This window comes from Pinus tabuliformis, chromosome 8 (assembly GCF_031772625.1).
Source record: "Pinus tabuliformis cultivar Carrire ecotype Pingquan chromosome 8, CPIR1, whole genome shotgun sequence".
NCBI lineage: Eukaryota > Viridiplantae > Streptophyta > Pinopsida > Pinales > Pinaceae > Pinus > Pinus tabuliformis.
This window is the reverse complement of record NC_142294.1, coordinates 685,210,879-685,229,170: the sequence shown is the minus strand read 5'-3', so window position 1 is coordinate 685,229,170 and position 18,292 is coordinate 685,210,879. Positions and strand designations below refer to the sequence as shown.

General features: G+C 40.6%; 1 protein-coding gene across 1 annotated transcript in view; it reads right to left on the bottom strand.

Moving 5' to 3' along the window:
* LOC149237434 (putative potassium transporter 12) overlaps positions 1–18,292 on the bottom strand; it is a 259,791-nt gene that overhangs the window by 65,368 nt on the left and 176,131 nt on the right. Inside the window, exons 5-8 of the mRNA XM_089372658.1 lie at positions 13,169–13,429; positions 12,997–13,049; positions 12,740–12,854; positions 12,397–12,651 (exon numbers count right to left, since the gene is read on the bottom strand). Coding sequence (XP_089228784.1) covers positions 12,397–12,651; positions 12,740–12,854; positions 12,997–13,049; positions 13,169–13,429 — 684 coding nt within the window. The remainder of the gene's footprint in view (positions 1–12,396; positions 12,652–12,739; positions 12,855–12,996; positions 13,050–13,168; positions 13,430–18,292) is intronic.

Below are 18,292 nucleotides of genomic sequence, written 5' to 3'. Positions count from 1 at the left end.
ACATCGACAACATGGTGGTTGTCCCTGCAAATGCAGATCCATTGAAGAAGTACAAATCAGAAATGGCGAAGGCCAAGAGAATGATCCTTGAGGGAGTAAAGGATCACATGGTGTGTCATGTCGCTAGCAGAGGCACTGTTAAGGAGATGTGGGATACCTTGGCTACGTTATATCAGGGATCTTCCGAGCAGCGGAAGATGTACTTGGAGCAAAAGCTGAGATCTGCTTAGATGCAGAAGGGGAAGCATGTGGATCCATTCCTCACAAAGCTGAAGGAAACCTGTGATGAGTTGTCTATTGCGGGGCATACACCTCAAGATTCAGAGTTGGTTAGACTGGCCCTCAATTGTGTCTCAAAGGAGTGGCAAGTCTTTGTCCATAGTATCCTGGGAAGCGCAGCATTGCTGAATTGGGATGAGATGTGGGCAGCTCTGAAACAAGAGCTAAGGAAAGACTTAGTCAAGGTCAAACTTGACGGAAGCAGCAACAGCAGTGGGTCGAAGCCCAAGGAGGAAGAGGATAATGCATCCCTTGCATCGAAGGGACAGCAAGAGCAGCGGAGACGTAAGAAAGATGTCTCGAAGATCAAGTGTTTCAAGTGTGGTGAGATGGGTCACTACATTACTCAGTGTCCTCTCAACAAGAAGGACAAGGATGACAAACACGATTCGAAGGTTGTGCCCGCGAAGATCGAAGAGGAGTTTGCCATGACAACCGAGATACCTCCAGGAGGGAGGTGGGCTGATTTGGAGTTGTAGTTCGAAAGAGCTACAAATGGGCATGATCCTTGAGGAGTCCACCTCTTGGATCAATACCTTGCTATGGGAGCCCAGTTTTGTAGTAGCAGGATGGACTAGTGTCGAATGGTGCCGAGGAGTGTTGCGGAGACAGTTGTAGTGGCTAGGAGCGCCAGAGACTAAACAACACAGAGCAGAGTTGGCAGCAATGCATATGGCACAAAACAGAGTTCAGGAGCAGCGCAATATATTTAGAGGGTCAGTGAAAAGACTAGCAGCAGTCAGGCTTCAGCATTCACATGGTATCATACTAAACATAGTTAATTCAATAATTTTGGATGTTTTTCCGTTGTTGATGGAGTAGCAGCAATAGTTTGCAGTGCAATGGCAATGCTAGAAACAACACAGATGCAACACTTAAGAGGGAGTTGTAGTACGGATGCAATGTTGACAATGGTAGTGCCAGCAGTAGTACAGTTGCAGCAACAGTGCAGTAGTTGGTGGACATCATGTCAGACATCACCAGTGCATAGGGCGATGCTTCAGAGTCAAAGCAGTATGCAACATCATATATTGCTAAAGCACATTCCTTGCTAAGAGGGAATGTTGATTTGAGGTAGCATTAGATGTGCTCTAGGCCTCAAAATTTGCAGGAAGGCTTAGACACATGCATTCTCCAATACCCAAAAATCGTTTTGGGAAATTCCACCCGGAGACAATTTTATTAAAATAATTAATTATTTTTAATGGGAGCCTAGTCTAAATTTAGGAAATTAAAATATTAATGGGTATTAATCTAATTGTGTTGTATTTTCTTTCTTGCTCAATCTCTTGTTTCAGCATAATAATTAATTAAGTGAAGGTTGTAGTGTATGTATTACGATATTTGCCGTAGGAAACTGTTAAAATTGGCAACTAGGGCCAAACTCCATGTGGATCATCTTATTTATGGCAGCTAATATTTTTATTGGATCCCTCTCACCGAGAGGTGTAGGATTGATCTAAAGATCATCCGATTCTAATAAGTATTTATGAAGTTATGAATTTATTTATGTTATGGACAAATTGTTAAGTCGGCCAGCATCTTATGTAGACTCAGAAGCCCAACCGACGTGTCTATTCAACCTCTACGTTTTTAGTATAAATAAGAGAGGATTTGGAGTCATTAGGGACACACTCTTTATGTGATCTCCTCTCCACGTCTTGGGTTTCTGGAGAAGGAAAGACACTAAAGAGTACACTGGCCTAGATGATGCCCTAGCTGAAAATGAGGCCCTAGATCTAAAATGCAGAATCTATACGCAGCAAGAGGAAGGGTCTATCCACAGCCACAAAGAAGTCTGTCCATGGTAATAAACTCGCTTGGAGATAAGGCCGCAGTCAAGGGTGAAGGTCGTAGTAAAGGGAGCCACAATCATAAGGACATGAGGCCACAGTCAAGCCGCAGTGATGAAGAGTCAAGCCGCAAAAAGCCGCAGTAGGAGCCGCAGTCAAGTGTAAGGGTGCCACAGTCATGGTAAACCGTAGTAGCAATCAGGACAATCAAGTCTCAGATGAGGACGTTGTATTTATATGAGTTCTGGGCTATAGTCTCGGACATAACCACAGTGAGCCACAGTCTTGATGAAGCCCTCTCGGTGGTCTCAGCATAATGAAGCATTCATGACTGTGATCATTCTATACGCTGTTCATATGACACTTATACACACAGGACAACGAAGCCGCATTCATACTAATGGAGCTGCAGTAAGGATAATGAAACTGCAATCAAGGTAATGGAACCGCAGTCAATGCTATTTCATAAAGAAAATGAATCCGCATTTTATGTGGGATAGATCCAAGGTTTGGCTGCGTCCTCGGATAGGTTAAGGAACCACAGAACTAAAGATTATCCATTCTTGGCATAAGAAATTGTGGTATAACAAATAGCAGTCTTGATCTCAGTGGCAGATCTAGCAAACTAGTCATTGGATAACAGAGAATGACCTATTCTCTTGGATCAACGATTGTTATGACAAATGTTATCTCTTCTAGATGAATCACAGCCCAGCTATGACTCAATAATGAGATAAGGGTTCAATGAAGAGATCCGTAGCATACGGTAGTCTCATCATATTATATGTATATGAGCATAATGATGTAAAGGGCAACATGATCATGATGATCTAAAGGGCAGCGCGATCACGATGATCTAAAGGGTAGCATGATCAAAGAATGAGACTGCATGCTGATATATGAGGCAGCATCAATGAGACTGCATGCTGATGGATGAGACAGCATGATGATGTATGATGCAACATAATGGGCATGAGCAGCATGATGATGAATAGGGCTGCATAATGATGGAAGATGCAAAATAATGGGCAACATGATGATGAAAGCAGATGAGATGGTGCTACACGGTAAGGTGTAGTAAATGGACGAAATGGATAGGTGAAGCCGTCACCTTGGAGAATCAGTTGAAGCAGAATGTCTTCAACTAATCTCATGTATCATCGTTATAGGAGATGATCTATGCTCAAATCTAGATAAGTCAAAATGTTGACTTCTGTTGTAAATGTACTATCTCTCTCTCTGCTGAACTTTGAAGAACATAAAAGAAGAATTGATCAAGGGTTTCCCCACATTGGGGTTTGTCCCTGGTTGGCGCCACATCTTGTGTCCTCTTGTCTTGGCTTGTCTTCTGCGATTTATATTTATGTTCTATCTACAGTTTACTTTAATGCCAATGTGATTGCTAATCTGGAAAAGATATTGGAAAATTAAAATAAATTGCTCTAGCATAGAACATACCTAAAATTAACATGGTATCAGAGCTGAGGTGAAGACAATGCCCAAGCAAGAGTGAAAGAGCAATCACCGAAGACAATAGGGACAGGACAAAAGGATCAATGGGTTCCACATCTCTCTTCTAAATTCACAAAGGGTGAAGTCAAAGCAGAGCATATTATCAGAATGGCGAAGCGGAAGTTTCTGATGGCCTACTTAAAGATCACTTCATTGGGAAGCTCGGATCTAAGGGTGGAAGGAAAGGCAGATGCCTTGGTTGCAATAAGTTCGGCCATCATACGAAGGAGTGTCCAAAGGACAGGGACACATCTCTTGATGAAGATAACAATCATTCCAGGGACATCTTCAATGATCAAAGGAATGACTGGTAATGCAGGTCATCAAGGAAATGGTCGACTCTTCAAAGAAAGCAAGGAACCCCAGAATCTCTTTTATGTACCTGATCGCAAGAAGAACCTGGTGTCCATCTCGAAAATGGAAGTCAAAGGTTTTAGGGTGGCACTCATCGATGGAAAGGTACGTGTTTGAAAATAGATTTTTTAAAGATATTTTTTGAGTTCAGTGTTGTATCAAGTCCATTGGGGACCATGTCCATTGACTCAACACCGGAGGTCTGTGAGTCAGATGGTGACAAGGATGTCTGAATTCAAAAAGAGCATGAAGGTACATGTCTGAGATGTATTGAAGGAAAATCTTATAAGGGGACCATTCCCCACATACAGCAAGTCCACAGGCTTGGAACAACCAGAGGAGTTTGAGATTGATGATCAAGAATCTCACGTATGCAGGTGAAAGAAAGCCCTCTATGGCTTGAAGCAAAACACCCCGGGTGTAGTATGAGAGGATTGATAGCTGTTTGATGAAGCTGAGATTCAATAGGAGTGAAACCAATCCAAACCATTATCCGAACACTATGGATGATAGACCTCTCATACCGGCACCTTATGCGGACGAACTATTTCTGACAAGTGCAGACCCTCTCATTTGCAGAAGTAAGAGGGAGTTGGATTTCAGACATATGTTTTGCAGTTAGCATGGTGAGCTCATATTTGGTTGAGCCTCACTGGATTGGTGCCAAGAATCTTCTGAGATATCTTCGGGGCACAATCTCTCATGGATTGAGATACACTGCCGGAAATATGAAAACTGCATGATTATTCGAATGCTGACTGGGCAGGCAGTGTGGAGGATCACTAGAGCACTTTTCAATGCTGGTTCTCTTTGGATTCTGCTTCGATATCATGGATGAGCAGGAAGCAGAAGTCAGTTGTTATAAGTACCACCAAGACCGAATACATAACTACAAGTATGACCTCGTATGAAGTTGCTTGGTTGTGGAAACTCTTCAGTGAGTACACATGATGAATACCACTGTGATTCTCTGTGACAACCAGAGGTGGGATTCAATTATTGAGGAATCTCGTATTCAATGATTGCTCCAGCAGATAGACATCAGATACTGCCTTATCTGGGATATGGTAAGTCGATGAGCAAGGAGGCTCCATCGCATTGAGATGATGTACAGGTCGCTACACTTTGTCAGAGCCTCGGGGAAAGATCAAATTTGTGATTTTCCCAAACGACTTGGAGTCGTCAAGAGACCCTTGTAAAAGGGTCCTGCATGTTGCATACATTGAGCTCTAGGAGCTCTAGGGGCTTGCGGTTCTTACTGGAGCAACATACGACCACAGGGTGACTCACCCTCCCCTGGTGGTGCGTACTGTGGACAAGATGATTCGCTCTCTTGTGGGACAGGACGATTCGCTCTCCTGTGAACAGGATGATTCACTCTCCTGTGGACAGGATGATTCACTCTCCTGTGGACAAGATGATTCGCTCTCTTATGGAACAAGATGATTCGCTCTCTTGTGGGACAGGATGATTCGCTCTCCTATGTAGCAGGATGATTAGTTCTCCTGTGAGGTCTGGATGATGTATTCTCCGTGACAATTGTGTAGCAGGATGATTAGTTCTCCTATGAGGTCTGGATGATGTGTTCTCCATGACGATTGTGTAGTAGGATGATTAGTTCTCCTGTGAGGACAGGATTGATTAGTTCTCCTATTGAGGCATCCTACCCATGCAATTCGGGACTCATTGGAAGTACCTCTTATCTGATCAATGAGCAAGGAAATGAGGATAGGGACCATTGTAGTACCCATGGACGCATCGCTATATCTATCGTACTCCATATGCTAAGATGACCTTCATTGATCTGGGATCAATGATGCTGGTCTGGGACCAGTGGTAGGAGTTGTACCTACTATGACACTAACTTTGGGTCGGTTGAGGACTAGTCTGGAACCAGTGGTACATACTCTGAGACTAACTTCAAGTCAATAGAATACTGGTCTGGGAGCAATGGTAGGAGTTGTACCTACTATGACACTAACTTCGGGTCGGTTGAGGACTAGTCTGGGACCAGTGGTACACACTGAGACTGACTTCGGGTCAGTGGAGAATGGTATGACACATTCTCGATCAATTCTTCTTCTTCATGGTTCAGCAGAGCAGAGCAGAGCTGAGTAGAGCCAACAAAGCTGAGCTGAGCAGAGCAGAGCTAGCAAAGCAGAACAGAGCTAGCAAAGCAAAGCAGAGCTGAGCAGAGCTAGCAGAGATGAGCAGGGCCAGCAGAGATGAGCAGAGATGAGCAGAGCTGAGCAGAGCTGAGCTGAGCAAAGCCAGCAGAGTTGAGCAGAGCTAGCAGAGCTGAGCTGAGCTAGCAAAGCTGAGCAGAGCTAGCAAAGCTTAGCAGAGCTGAGCAGAGCCAGTAGAGTTGAGCAAAGCTAGTAGAGCAGAGCTAGCAAAGCTAAGCAGAGCCAGCAGAGCTAAGAAAAACCAGCAGAGCTGAGCAGAGCCAGCTGAGCTAGCAGAGTTGAGCAGCGCAGAGCTGAGCAGAGCAAAGCTGAGTTAGCTGAGCTGAGCTGAGCAAATCAGAGCTAGCAGAGCAGAGCAGAGTTGAGCAGAGCTGAGCTAAGCAAAGATGAGCAGAGCAGCGCAGGGCACGGATGACAGAGATAGTACAATCGGACATATGGATCAGCTAATGGAGTTCTCCCTAGTTGAGAGGGAGTGTTAAAATTGGCAACTAGGGCCAAACTGCATATGGGTCATCTTATTTATGGCAGCTGATATTTTTATTGGATCCCTCTCATCGAGAGGTGTAGGATTGATCTAAAGATCATCCGATTCTGATAAGTATTTATGAAGTTATGAATTTATTTATGTTATGGACAAATTGTTAAGTCGGCCAGCATCTTATGTAGGCTCAGAAGCCCAACCGATGTGTCTATTCAACCTCTACGTTTTTAGTATAAATAAGAGAGGATTTGGAGTCATTAGGGACACACTCTTTATGTGATCTCCTCTCTACGTCTTGGGTTTCTGGAGAAGGAAAGACACTAAAGAGTACGCTAGCCTAGATGATGCCCTAGCTGAAAATGAGGCCCTAGATCTAAAACGCAGCAAGAGGAAGGGTCTATCCATAGCCGCAGAGAAGTATGTCCATGGTAATAAACTCGCTTGGAGATAAGGCCGCAGTCAAGGGTGAAGGCCGTAGTAAAGGGGGCCGCAGTCAAGGGGCAGTCATAAGGACATGAGGGCACAGTCAAGCCGCAGTGATGAAGGGTCAAGCCATAGAAAGCCACAGTGATGGAAAGGGAAGCTGCAATAGGAGCCACAATCAAGTGTAAGGGTGCCACAGTCATGGTAAACCGCAGTAGCAATCAGGACAATCAAGTCTCAGATGAGGACGTTGTATTTATATGAGTTTTAGGCTATAGTCTCGGACATAACCACGGTGAGTCGCAGTCTTGATGAAGCCCTCTCGGTGGTCTCAGCATAATGAAGCATTCATGACTGTGATCATTCTATATGCTGTTCATATGACACTTATACACACAGGACAACGAAGCCGCAGTCATAATAATGGAGCCGCAGTAAGGATAATGAAGCTGCAGTCAAGGTAATGGAACTGTAGTCAAGGTTGTTTCATAAAGAAAATGAATCCGCATTTTATGTGGGATAGATCCAGGGTTTGGCTGCATCCTCGGATAGGTTAAGGAACCGCAGAACTAAAGATTATCCATTCTCGGCATAAGCAATCGTGGTATAACAAATAGCAGTCTTGATCTCGGTGGCAGTTCTAGCAGACTAGTCATCGGATAACAGAGAATGACCTATTCTCTCGGATCAATGATTGTTATGACAAATGTTATCTCCTCTAGATAAATCACAGCCCAGCTATGACTCGATAATGAGATAAGGGTTCAATGAAGAGATCCGTAGCATACGGTAGTCTCATCATGTTTCAAAGAACAGTGACAAGCATCATATATATGTATATGAGCATGATCAGTAATGGGACTGCATAATGATGTAAAGGGTAGCATGATCATGATGATCTAAAGGGCAGCACGATCATGATGATCTAAAGGGCAGCATGATCAGACAATGAGACTGCATGCTGATATATGAGGCAGCATCAATGAGACTGCATGTTGATGGATGAGACAGCATGATGATGTATGATGCAGCATAATGGGCATGAGCAGCATGATGATGAATAGGGTTGCATAATGATGGAAGATGCAAAATAATGGGCAGCATGATGATGAAAGCAGATGAGATGGTGCTACACGGTAAGGTGTAGTAAATGGACAAAATGGATAGGTGAAGCCGTCACCTTGGAGAATCAGTTGAAGCAGAATGTCTTCAACTGATCTCATGTATCATCGTTATAGGAGATGATCTATGCTCAGATCTAGATAAGTCAAAATGTTGACTTCTGTTGTAAATGTACTGTCTCTCTCTCTCTCTTTGCTGAACTTTGAAGAACATAAAAGAAGAATTGATCAAGGGTTTCCCCACATTGGGGTTTGTCCCTGGCTGGCGCCACATCTTGTGTCCTCTTGTCTTGGCTTGTCTTCTGCGATTTATATTTATGTTCTATCTGCAGTTTACTTTAATGCTGATGTGATTGCTAATCTGGAAAAGATATTGGAAAATTAAAATAAATTGCTCTAGCATAGAACATACCTAAAATTAACAGAAACTACAAGTAATTTGTTTAAAACTAAGTTGCAGGAAATGTTGCCCAGGGGTCCGTTTCCGGCCGGAAATGAAACGGAAGCGAGGAAACTCGTACCGTACAGCCTGGAAACTCATTTCTGGCCGTACTGGCTCGTTTCACGTTGTGGAAACGTGGCCAGTACGGCCGGAAACGAGTTTCCAATCCATACGGCGGAGTTTCCAGTTAACACTTGACGTTTTCTTTTATTTTTATTTTTACTTTTTCGCTTCTAATTTTTTATTGGGCGACTAAAATATCTTCTGGATGCTTCTAGATGCCTCTCTCAAGTTATAAAAAAGACTCTCGCCTCATTCTCTCATCACACAATTGAGCAAATTGTTTCTCTTGGAGACAGACGATTTTAGCAAAGGAGAAGAGAGGAAGAGAGCAGTGGTTTCACCTAGGGCGTTTTCAACAATGAGCAAAGGAGATTCCAGCAGCAAGAGAAATAGATTTCGGCAGCAGATTTGGAGTGCAAAGTTTTTGGCTATGGCATTCTTGGCTTTTGGCTCAGCTACAACCATATTTCTCGTCTTTTCTAGCATTTTGGGGTAGCTTCAGCTACAAAAAATTAATTTGGGTAAGAAGCATTCATTTTCTTAGTTTTTTCCTACTATTTCTTCAATTTTTCGAGGGTTTATGCTTCCAAAAATATGAAAAACGTTTTTTCTTTACAGATTTGTTTTTTTTATTTTTTTTGCAGCAATGGCTTCCAACCAAAGTGCAGCTGCAAGTTCAAGCCCCAGGGCCAACCCAAGGGCTGAATATTATCCTCTTTGGAGGCATGTTCAGAAGCTTCAAAAATGTGGAGGTGGTGGCTCATGGGAATGGCGATGTAATCTTTGCAGTAATTCGTACAAGGGCTCCTACCCAAGAGTGAAGGCACATCTTTTGCATGGAGGAGGACAGGGGATTGTAGGTTGCACAAAAACAACAGACCCATTGGCAAGGAGGGCATATCAAAGAGAGCAAGATGAGGCGGATGGAATTAAGAGAAGGCATGATGAGCTTAGTCAAGCTACTCCTCAAGCTTAGCCAACAATTGTAGTTGAAGCAAGGAAGAGGAGAGCCAGTGCCTCTCAACAACATGAACAACTAGCATCCAAAAATACCAGAGGGGCATCCCCTTAAGTTCAGGATCGCAGAATTGCTAAATTGGTGAATGTGCAAGCGAGAGAAGAAACTGATTCCAGAGTGGCTAGGTGCATTTATGCATGTGGTATCCCATTCAATGTTGTTCGCTCTCCTTACTGGCAAGATATGGTAAGGGCAATTAACGAAGCTCCTCAAGGGTACAAGGGGCCCAACTATGAGAAAGTCAGAACTCAGCTTCTCAAAAATGAGAAGGAGCTTGTGGAAGATATCTTATCACCAATTCGTTCTTCCTGAAGTAGATCTAGGGTTACCATAGTCTCAAATGGATGGACAGATACAAGGTGCAAACCATTGATAAATATCATTGCCACTTCCCCCAAAGGAGCAATGTTTATAAAGGTGGAAGACTGCTCAGGAGAGGTAAAAGATGCACAATTCATTGCTGATGTTATTATAAAAGCTATTGAACAAATAGGGCCTAACAGGGTGGTGCAAGTTATCACGGATAATGCACCAGTTTGCAAAGCTGCAAATTTAATTATTGAGGGGAGGTATGACCACATCTTTTGGACACCCTGCATTGTCCATAATCTGGATCTAATCTTAGAGGAGATCGACAACAAAGTTCCATGGATAAAGGAAATCACAAGGGAAGCAAGGGAGATTGTTAAATTCATCACCAACCACCACCAATCTCAGGCAATATCTCGAGAGTACTCCAAATTGGAGTTGTTAAAAGTTGTTGAGACAAGATATGCCTCAAACTCCCTGATGTTGTGTCATCTTGTTGAGGTTAAGCATGCATTAGTTCCTATGGTGGTGAGTCAACTTTGGGTTGAGTTGAGACAAGCAAATTCAGAGCGGGGATATATGGTGCGTAGATTGTGCCTTGATGAGGATTGGTGGAGCAAGATAGATTTCTTGCTAAAGTTCACAACACCTACATTTGAGCTTCTTCGGAATGCTGACACTGACCAACATTTCTTAGGAGAGGTATATGATGGCATGGATTCCATGGTTGAGAAAACTATGGAAATCATTTCACAAACAACTTTTATTTGTTGATGATCATTTTGTTGATTTAGTCAAGAAAATCATTGTTGATAGGTGGAACAATTTCAACACTCCATTGCACACTTTAGCACATGCCTTGAACCCCAAATTTTATGATGAGGAGAGAGAGGTGGCTAATGGGGTGAGAAAAGCCCTTATGAGAATATTTCCATCTCATCTAAACAGGCAGGTAAAGGAAGAATTTGTTAGTTTTGCTGGAGGATTAGATTATTATGCAAATATATCAGCTTTGGAGGAGAGAAGCACCATGAATCTAGTTAGGTGGTGGATTTGTCATGGAGCAAATGGTGTACATTTGCAAAACCTTGCCATTCGTGTTCTTTCACAAGTGGCAAGCTCTTCATCAGCAGAAAGGAATTGGAGCACCTATGGTTTTATTCATTCTGTGAAGCGCAATAGGTTGGGCTCACAGAAGGTAGAGGATCTTGTTTATGTGCACTCCAACCTTCGCCTTGCATCTCGTAGGGGTCCAAAATACAACAATGGTCCTTCTAAAGAATGGGATGTGGATGCAGAAAGTCCTGATTTGGATCTCTCTCTTGCTGCCCTAAATATTGAGGTCCAACCTGGAAGTGGAATTGGCCCATCATCTTCTTCAGCACCACCATCCACTGTTGAGCATGCTTTTGCTTCTATTTTTTATGAGGATTAGTCTTTTGTCTTTATAGTTCTTGCAGCCTCATAGTCTTTATTGTACTTGCGGCTTCATATATATAATAAAGGTTGATTTTGAGATTTGGATATATAATAAAGGTTGATTTTGGATATTCCAATATTGCTATTTTTATTATGTGATCATTCATGAGTAAATGTGATGTAAATTTAATCATAATGTTTAAACTTTAAATGTAATAAATTATAATGTATCATGTATGCTTTATGATTGCACATAACATTTCTTAAATGTCCTAAATTCTAATATATATATATATATATCATGTTTCCCCGTTTCCAAAATTTGGGGGGGTCACGTTTCGTACCCGTGCCCGTTTCGGAAACTCGTACCCGTTTCCCCATTTCGTGCAACTTAGGTTTAAAGGAATTTAACAAATAGGAGTAATATCATCAGTTGCTGCAGTAGGGATTCCGGTTGAGGAATTTTCTCACATACAAGAAGGCATCTAGGTACTTGACTGTTTACACAAGGACCTATACCACAGTGGTATGTAGATCCCAAGGATGCTTCCCAGATAAACAACGAGCATGGTATTTCAACTCCTCATAGATGCTTGGTTGGAATACCATTATATGACTTTGACTTGCTGGGCATTGATGATGATGATAGAGCCAAAACCAGCGATGCTCAGGCATTTTTGGACATCCTTGAAGAAAAAGATCATAATTTATGACTAGCTTCACACAGCAAGCTAGTATAGGCACTGAGTAGTAAGCTTCACCACAAAATTCTGGGGAATTTTTCCATTTTGCACTGTGTACAATTTGGCCATTTTCCCACTGTAGAGTTTTATCTACAGACTTTTGAGTCATTTACATTATATAGTCAACTTCCATTTTAATGAAATAATAATACGGTAGATGATCTCTAACTTTTTTTACTTGCATCATTTCTGTATAATATATAAAGTATGTTTTCATAAAAGAGGGTGATAAGATAGATTGTAATTTTACCATATGCATTTCCAATTTGAGTTGTGCCGTTGAAGCAAATGGTAACTATGATGCAAAGCACCATAAGAATCCAATTAATTTCAGGAATGTAAATCTGTCCAGAAAGGTAGTTTGATGTGTGAAGGACCTTCACTCTCGGAAAACAACCAAGTGCAACTGACTGATTGATAATTGAGAAGGTTGCAGATATGGTAGCCTGGCTGGCAACAACAGCAGCCATAGTTGCAATGACAAACACAGGATAATAAGCTAGATCTGCAGGACAATATAAACACTATCAACAATAAATTGAATACAATTTGCTCAAACTAAAGCTGTTTGTTCATCTATATAAAAAAACAACCTGGAATAGACCTATAAAAGGCTTCTGTGACATCATCTTGATGGTGTATAAGATATGCAGCCTGCCCCAAATATTGCAATAGCAGGCAAGGAAACACAACTGATGTGAATGCAATCTGCATTAAGAATGAAACTGATATTTCATACTGGGAAAATGACATAAAACAGAAAAAGAGCCCCATAAAAATTGAATAATAAATAGAAAAAAGAAAAGAAATAGAGAAGATTCGTACTACAGCCAAATATATTAGCACTTACTTGAAGAGGTAAGGTCGAAAAATGGCCCAAATCAGCAAAGAGCGCTTCTGTACCTGCAATACTAATGAAATTCATAGCAAGAAAATCTGCACAGTTTAAGCTTATAAAATATTATGCTGAGATAATATCAAGAAGCAGAAATAAATTACTTCTCAAGAAAATAATCACCTACCTGTTATACTAAGCATAATGCCTCCTAGAGAAGCCCAGCTATGTTTTTTCCCTCTTCTAAAATACCGCACTATATAAACTGGAGAGAAAGCTTTCAAGACATGTGAATCATGCTTACATATATTGTAAGCTCCAATACTTCCAATGCATAGGAACCAAAAGAAAACTACCGGTGCAAATAACCATCCAACTTTGTCTGTACCATAATGCTGCATGCTAAATAGAATAACCAAGATGACCACTGCAATCGCCACAACTACAGCTGCAAGAAATAAACCATTGTTAGTGTTATAAAAGATCATAAACAGGCATTGTAGTTCCTATTAACTCTGGATTTGTCTACATGAACCTAAGTGTTACTTTCCAGCATATGTTTATGGATATTATTTGAGGTCAGCTAAATATTATAGATTTTGCCATTTCGCATAAACAGTTCATGAAAATCAGATGGGATGGACTCAATGTTACAGAGTCCATCATTCGGCATTGACGATTTGTGAGTACCTTTGTCATATGGGTACCTTCTTGAAGAACTTTGTTCTAGCCCTACCCTATTCCAAAGTTGTAATGTATGAGTTTTTGGGGTGTATTCAGAGATCAGTGCTTCAGGGGGATAGCACAAGCTATTCTATTTTCACAGGTTTTCAGTTCAAACTTCCAGGATTTGATCTTTAGCAGTTTTCCTCAAGAATTGGATTTACTTGCCAACATTGGAGGATGCATTGCAGATGGACTCTGGAGGACAGTCAGATGGGAATTTTCAAATTCTTGATTCTACTATTTTAGGTGCAGCAGATGACAATTTTCGTGACCTGGTATCGAGTTCTTCAAATGGGCACTCCCAGATTTTCAAAATTCACAATCCTGGAAGATTTCTATTTTTAAAAAATAGTCTTTATTGAAATCTAAAAGTGGATTTGGAAAGCCATTGGAGAGATGAGCATGGGGTTCCAATTTTGTGGAATTCAAAATGTTTTAGGCCCCATTCAAAGCCAGTCAAAGTTGGTCAAATCTGGTTGAACCCCCTGGAAATAGGAACTTTCATTTTTCAAAGGATCACATTTTCAAAGACCCGGTATTGCGTATTGTATAGGGATGAAATTTTGTGGCCATTGGAGACTGCATATATATATATATATATATATATATATCTATATATTGCCAATAAATAATAACAATATTTAATAATTAATGAAGAGACATCCTAATGAAAGAACATGCCTCCTAGTGGATTTGGAAAGGCATTGGAGAGATGAACATGGGTTCCAATTTTGTGGAATTCAAAATGTTTTAGGCCCCATTCAAAGCCAGTCAAAGTTGGTCAAATCTGGCTGAACCCCCTGGAAATAGGAACTTTCATTTTTCAAAGGATCACATTTTCAAAGACCCGGTATTGCGTATTGTATAGGGATGAAATTTTGTGGCCATTGGAGACTGCATATATATATATATATATTGCCAATAAATAATAACAATATTTAATAATTAATGAAGAGACATCCTAATGAAAGAACATGCCTCCTAGTGAAAAGGCATCCACTTATATATATTGCGATTTTATCATCTCTCATATTTTATTCAATATAATACTGTAATCCAGATGGATACTTTTATATTATTCCATTATTTTGGATATTCAGTTTATGAACCAGATTGGTTCATTTCATTTCGTATTAAGGCAAAGTCTGATCCCGACCTTTGGCCACCAGATATTTGGTGAAAACTTCCGTTACCCTTGGCAACATATCTATTGCCTTTTTTCACAACCACAATTTTTTAGTGTTTCTCTAATCCTGGTCATTGGTTTTGCTTTGATTGAAGAAAAATATATTCACTGCAAAATTTGAAAAAAAACTGAAAATTCGTATAGATCAACAACAACAAAAAGGTGTGACGTGACCATAAGTAACAAAATCTAGAAATCATTCTATAAATTGTCACTGTGGTAGATTTACTTTGCTGTATCAATCGGTGCTTGCATGAGACTCCCACGTAAAGAAGAAATAAGACAAAAATATGGTGTGAGAGTTGTTACACCTTGGTTTGCATGGGGTTGGTTCTGAGAATTATTATTGTATTTTAAGGACTCCTGAACAATAACGGTGTCCTAGTGATTAGGGAGGTGGGTATAATATTTGAAAAAGTTTGATTTTGTCACTCAGTGGACTCACTGAAGGCTGAGGTTCAACCCTTACCATTCACAAGCATAGCTATCAAATTCCTATTTACAAATTTAGCGAAGCACATCAAGGCCTTTGGTTACAGACTGATTATGGAAGTTTCAGAGATCTTGGACATTGCTCCAGCAGAGGTGGATGCATTGTTGCGCATGACACTCATCTAGTTTGATCTGATTGATAAGGCATCATTCCTCATTTGATCTTCCCATAAACTTTCCACTTTGGCATTTGCAAGGCATATTGCATGACACTTGGATGAATCCCTATAAGCCTTAAGGTAAGGGAAGGGATACAAGATCTAGACGATGAAAATTATGAGGGCTTGACTGAGCTATGTCCATGAGTTCTGATCTATGCAGCAAAATAGTTTATAGCAGTAGATTGGAGGACAAGTCAGAGGTCAAATGGAAAGACATTTGTGTTGTTTTTCTTGAGATATTCCAAGCATGAAGTCTGCATTTAACAGAGTACACTTGGTAGGCAGTTTTTGGCCCTGTTTTGACAAATGAATAACCAACTGTGAGAGAAATACTCAACTCATTAAGCCAGGTATAGAGAAAGCAGCTTGCATGAAAAGTGAACTTTGTAAGGTAATCTAAAGGCAACTATATGTTAACAAGGAGACATTTGTTGTAATAGTCAATGAAGTTGTGACAAGAGCACATGATGATTGTCATAGCAGCATAAGGAGAATCTCAGACCTGTACCACAGATCATTGTAGGTCGTATTGAAGGGCATTGTTGGGGTCATTTGTTGTAGTATTTTTCATACCCAGAATTTTCCCATTAGCAAATTTGATTTCAAAAATGGCATGTGGCAACAGTCTGTGTCAAGTGGCTTGTTTCTTCCTCAGATTAGATGGAAGAGTGACCTGCTCTTTCCCAGCAAACCAAATGAATAGGAAATAACACTTGTCATACATATTTTAACATACACATATATATAGATAGATAAATAGAGAGAGAGAGAGAGAGATGTGCTGGCATAATTTTCTTCTGGCTGGCCGACCTTTTTGATTGAGAAGCGATAAGGATTGGATGGAAGTTAGAACTTTGATGGGCTGACCCATGAATATGTGAATGTGACTTTGTGTGAAAGGATTTGATGATCAATTTTAAGAGCACCCATTGTAGATGGTCCTTTCAAATGTAGAATAGGAAATAACACTTGTCATACATACATTAACATACACATATATATAGATAGATAAATAGAGAGAGAGAGAGAGAGAGAGAGATGTGCTGGCATAATTTTCTTCTGTCTGGCCGACCTTTTTGATTGAGAAGCGATAAGGATTGGATAGAAGTTAGAACTTTGATGGGCTGACCCATGAAAATGTGAATGTGACTTTGTGTGAAAGGATTTGATGATCAATTTTAAGAGCACCCATTGTAAGTGGTCCTTTGAAATGTGGAATAGGATGTCCACCTTTCAAAGGCAATTTGGCTCACATGTCTACATGATAGGAGACTTCTTGGTTTGCTTCGATATGACTTGTACACTTGGTGAGATTTTGGGGGTTGAACAATCTACTTTGAGACCCTCCCCTTTGCACTTGGAGGATTACTAGAGGCATGACATTGTGTTTGGGATTACATATGCCCACTTTTGGAAGGCCCTTGGAGTTATCATGATATTATGTAACCTGTGATTGTTATTACTATGACCTATTTGTTCGCTTGGAACATGACATGGAGATTGGAGAAAACCTATTGAAGCTCTATCTCCCATGCTCTGGAATTGTACTTACCAATTTTGTGGAAGAGAAGAAGCATTGAAGGGCCTTTGGAAATTGATGTTGCACCAAATACCCCTCTCTCCTTCATTTATTGGAGATTGGCCATGTTTGAGGGCTCATGCCCCTTAATCTTGTTAATTTTCCACTGCTCTATGCTATTTCAATCACTTTAGCCGAATTCAATCCTTCAACAAGCAATCTTTTCCAATAGCAATTATTTCTTCCAATATTCAACAGTAATTGAAGATAGAACAGTAAATGCAATGACAGTAGGAGACAATCAACACATCAATGATGCATATTTGGTCAAAGAACAAGGAAAAAAACCCACAAGGGGGAAAACCCTTTGAAATTCTTCTTCTTTTAGATTGTCATAAAATGTTCAATAGAGAGTACAATAATCCAATTTATCAACAACAATGTCATAGTCAAATCTTCAACCATCCAACAAAACCAATATCCACAGTCCAATAGATGAGTCCAAAAGTCAAATCTGGTCAAAATGTCAAATCTACAATTGTGATCAACAACAGTAGTCAAAGATACCCGCGCACTTCTTGTTCGTCATGCGCACTTCTTGTGAGACCTGCATACTTCTTGTGATAGCTTTGCATGCGCACTTCTTGTGAGACCTGCATACTTCTTGTGATAGCTTTGCACTTCCTGTGAAACCTTCACACTTGCTATGACAACTTCGCACTTCCTATGAAACCTTCACACTTCCTGTGAAACCTTCAATTTCAGATAGAACGAACATCTAAAAGAAGAAGAAATGATATGTGATGATGATGTCCAAATAAGCTTGAGGTCACTTGTATTTAAATGCAACTTTGGAGGGGCAATTTGACTTTAGGCCAACCTGATCAAATGTGCCATTGTGGGCTTCACTTCAAAAATACAATTTCCCTTATCCAAATCCAGTGCTTCAAAGGTCAATTTTAGTCTTCTCAGAATGAGGAATCTAGTCCAATGATTGGAATTTGTCACTGAGCTGCCAAATTAACACTCCTTCTCAGCGAGGGAGAAATTTCGACTGCATCATGTGATCATCACAAATATCCTGTCATCAAATCATATCTCATCTTTGCTCGACTCTATCTGTTGAATCATTCTTGAATCTAAAGAAGAAGAATCATAGGGGAGATTCAGCTACCACCATTTATATCCATCAGGGAGCCACTGCTACCACCCAGAATAACTGCCAAC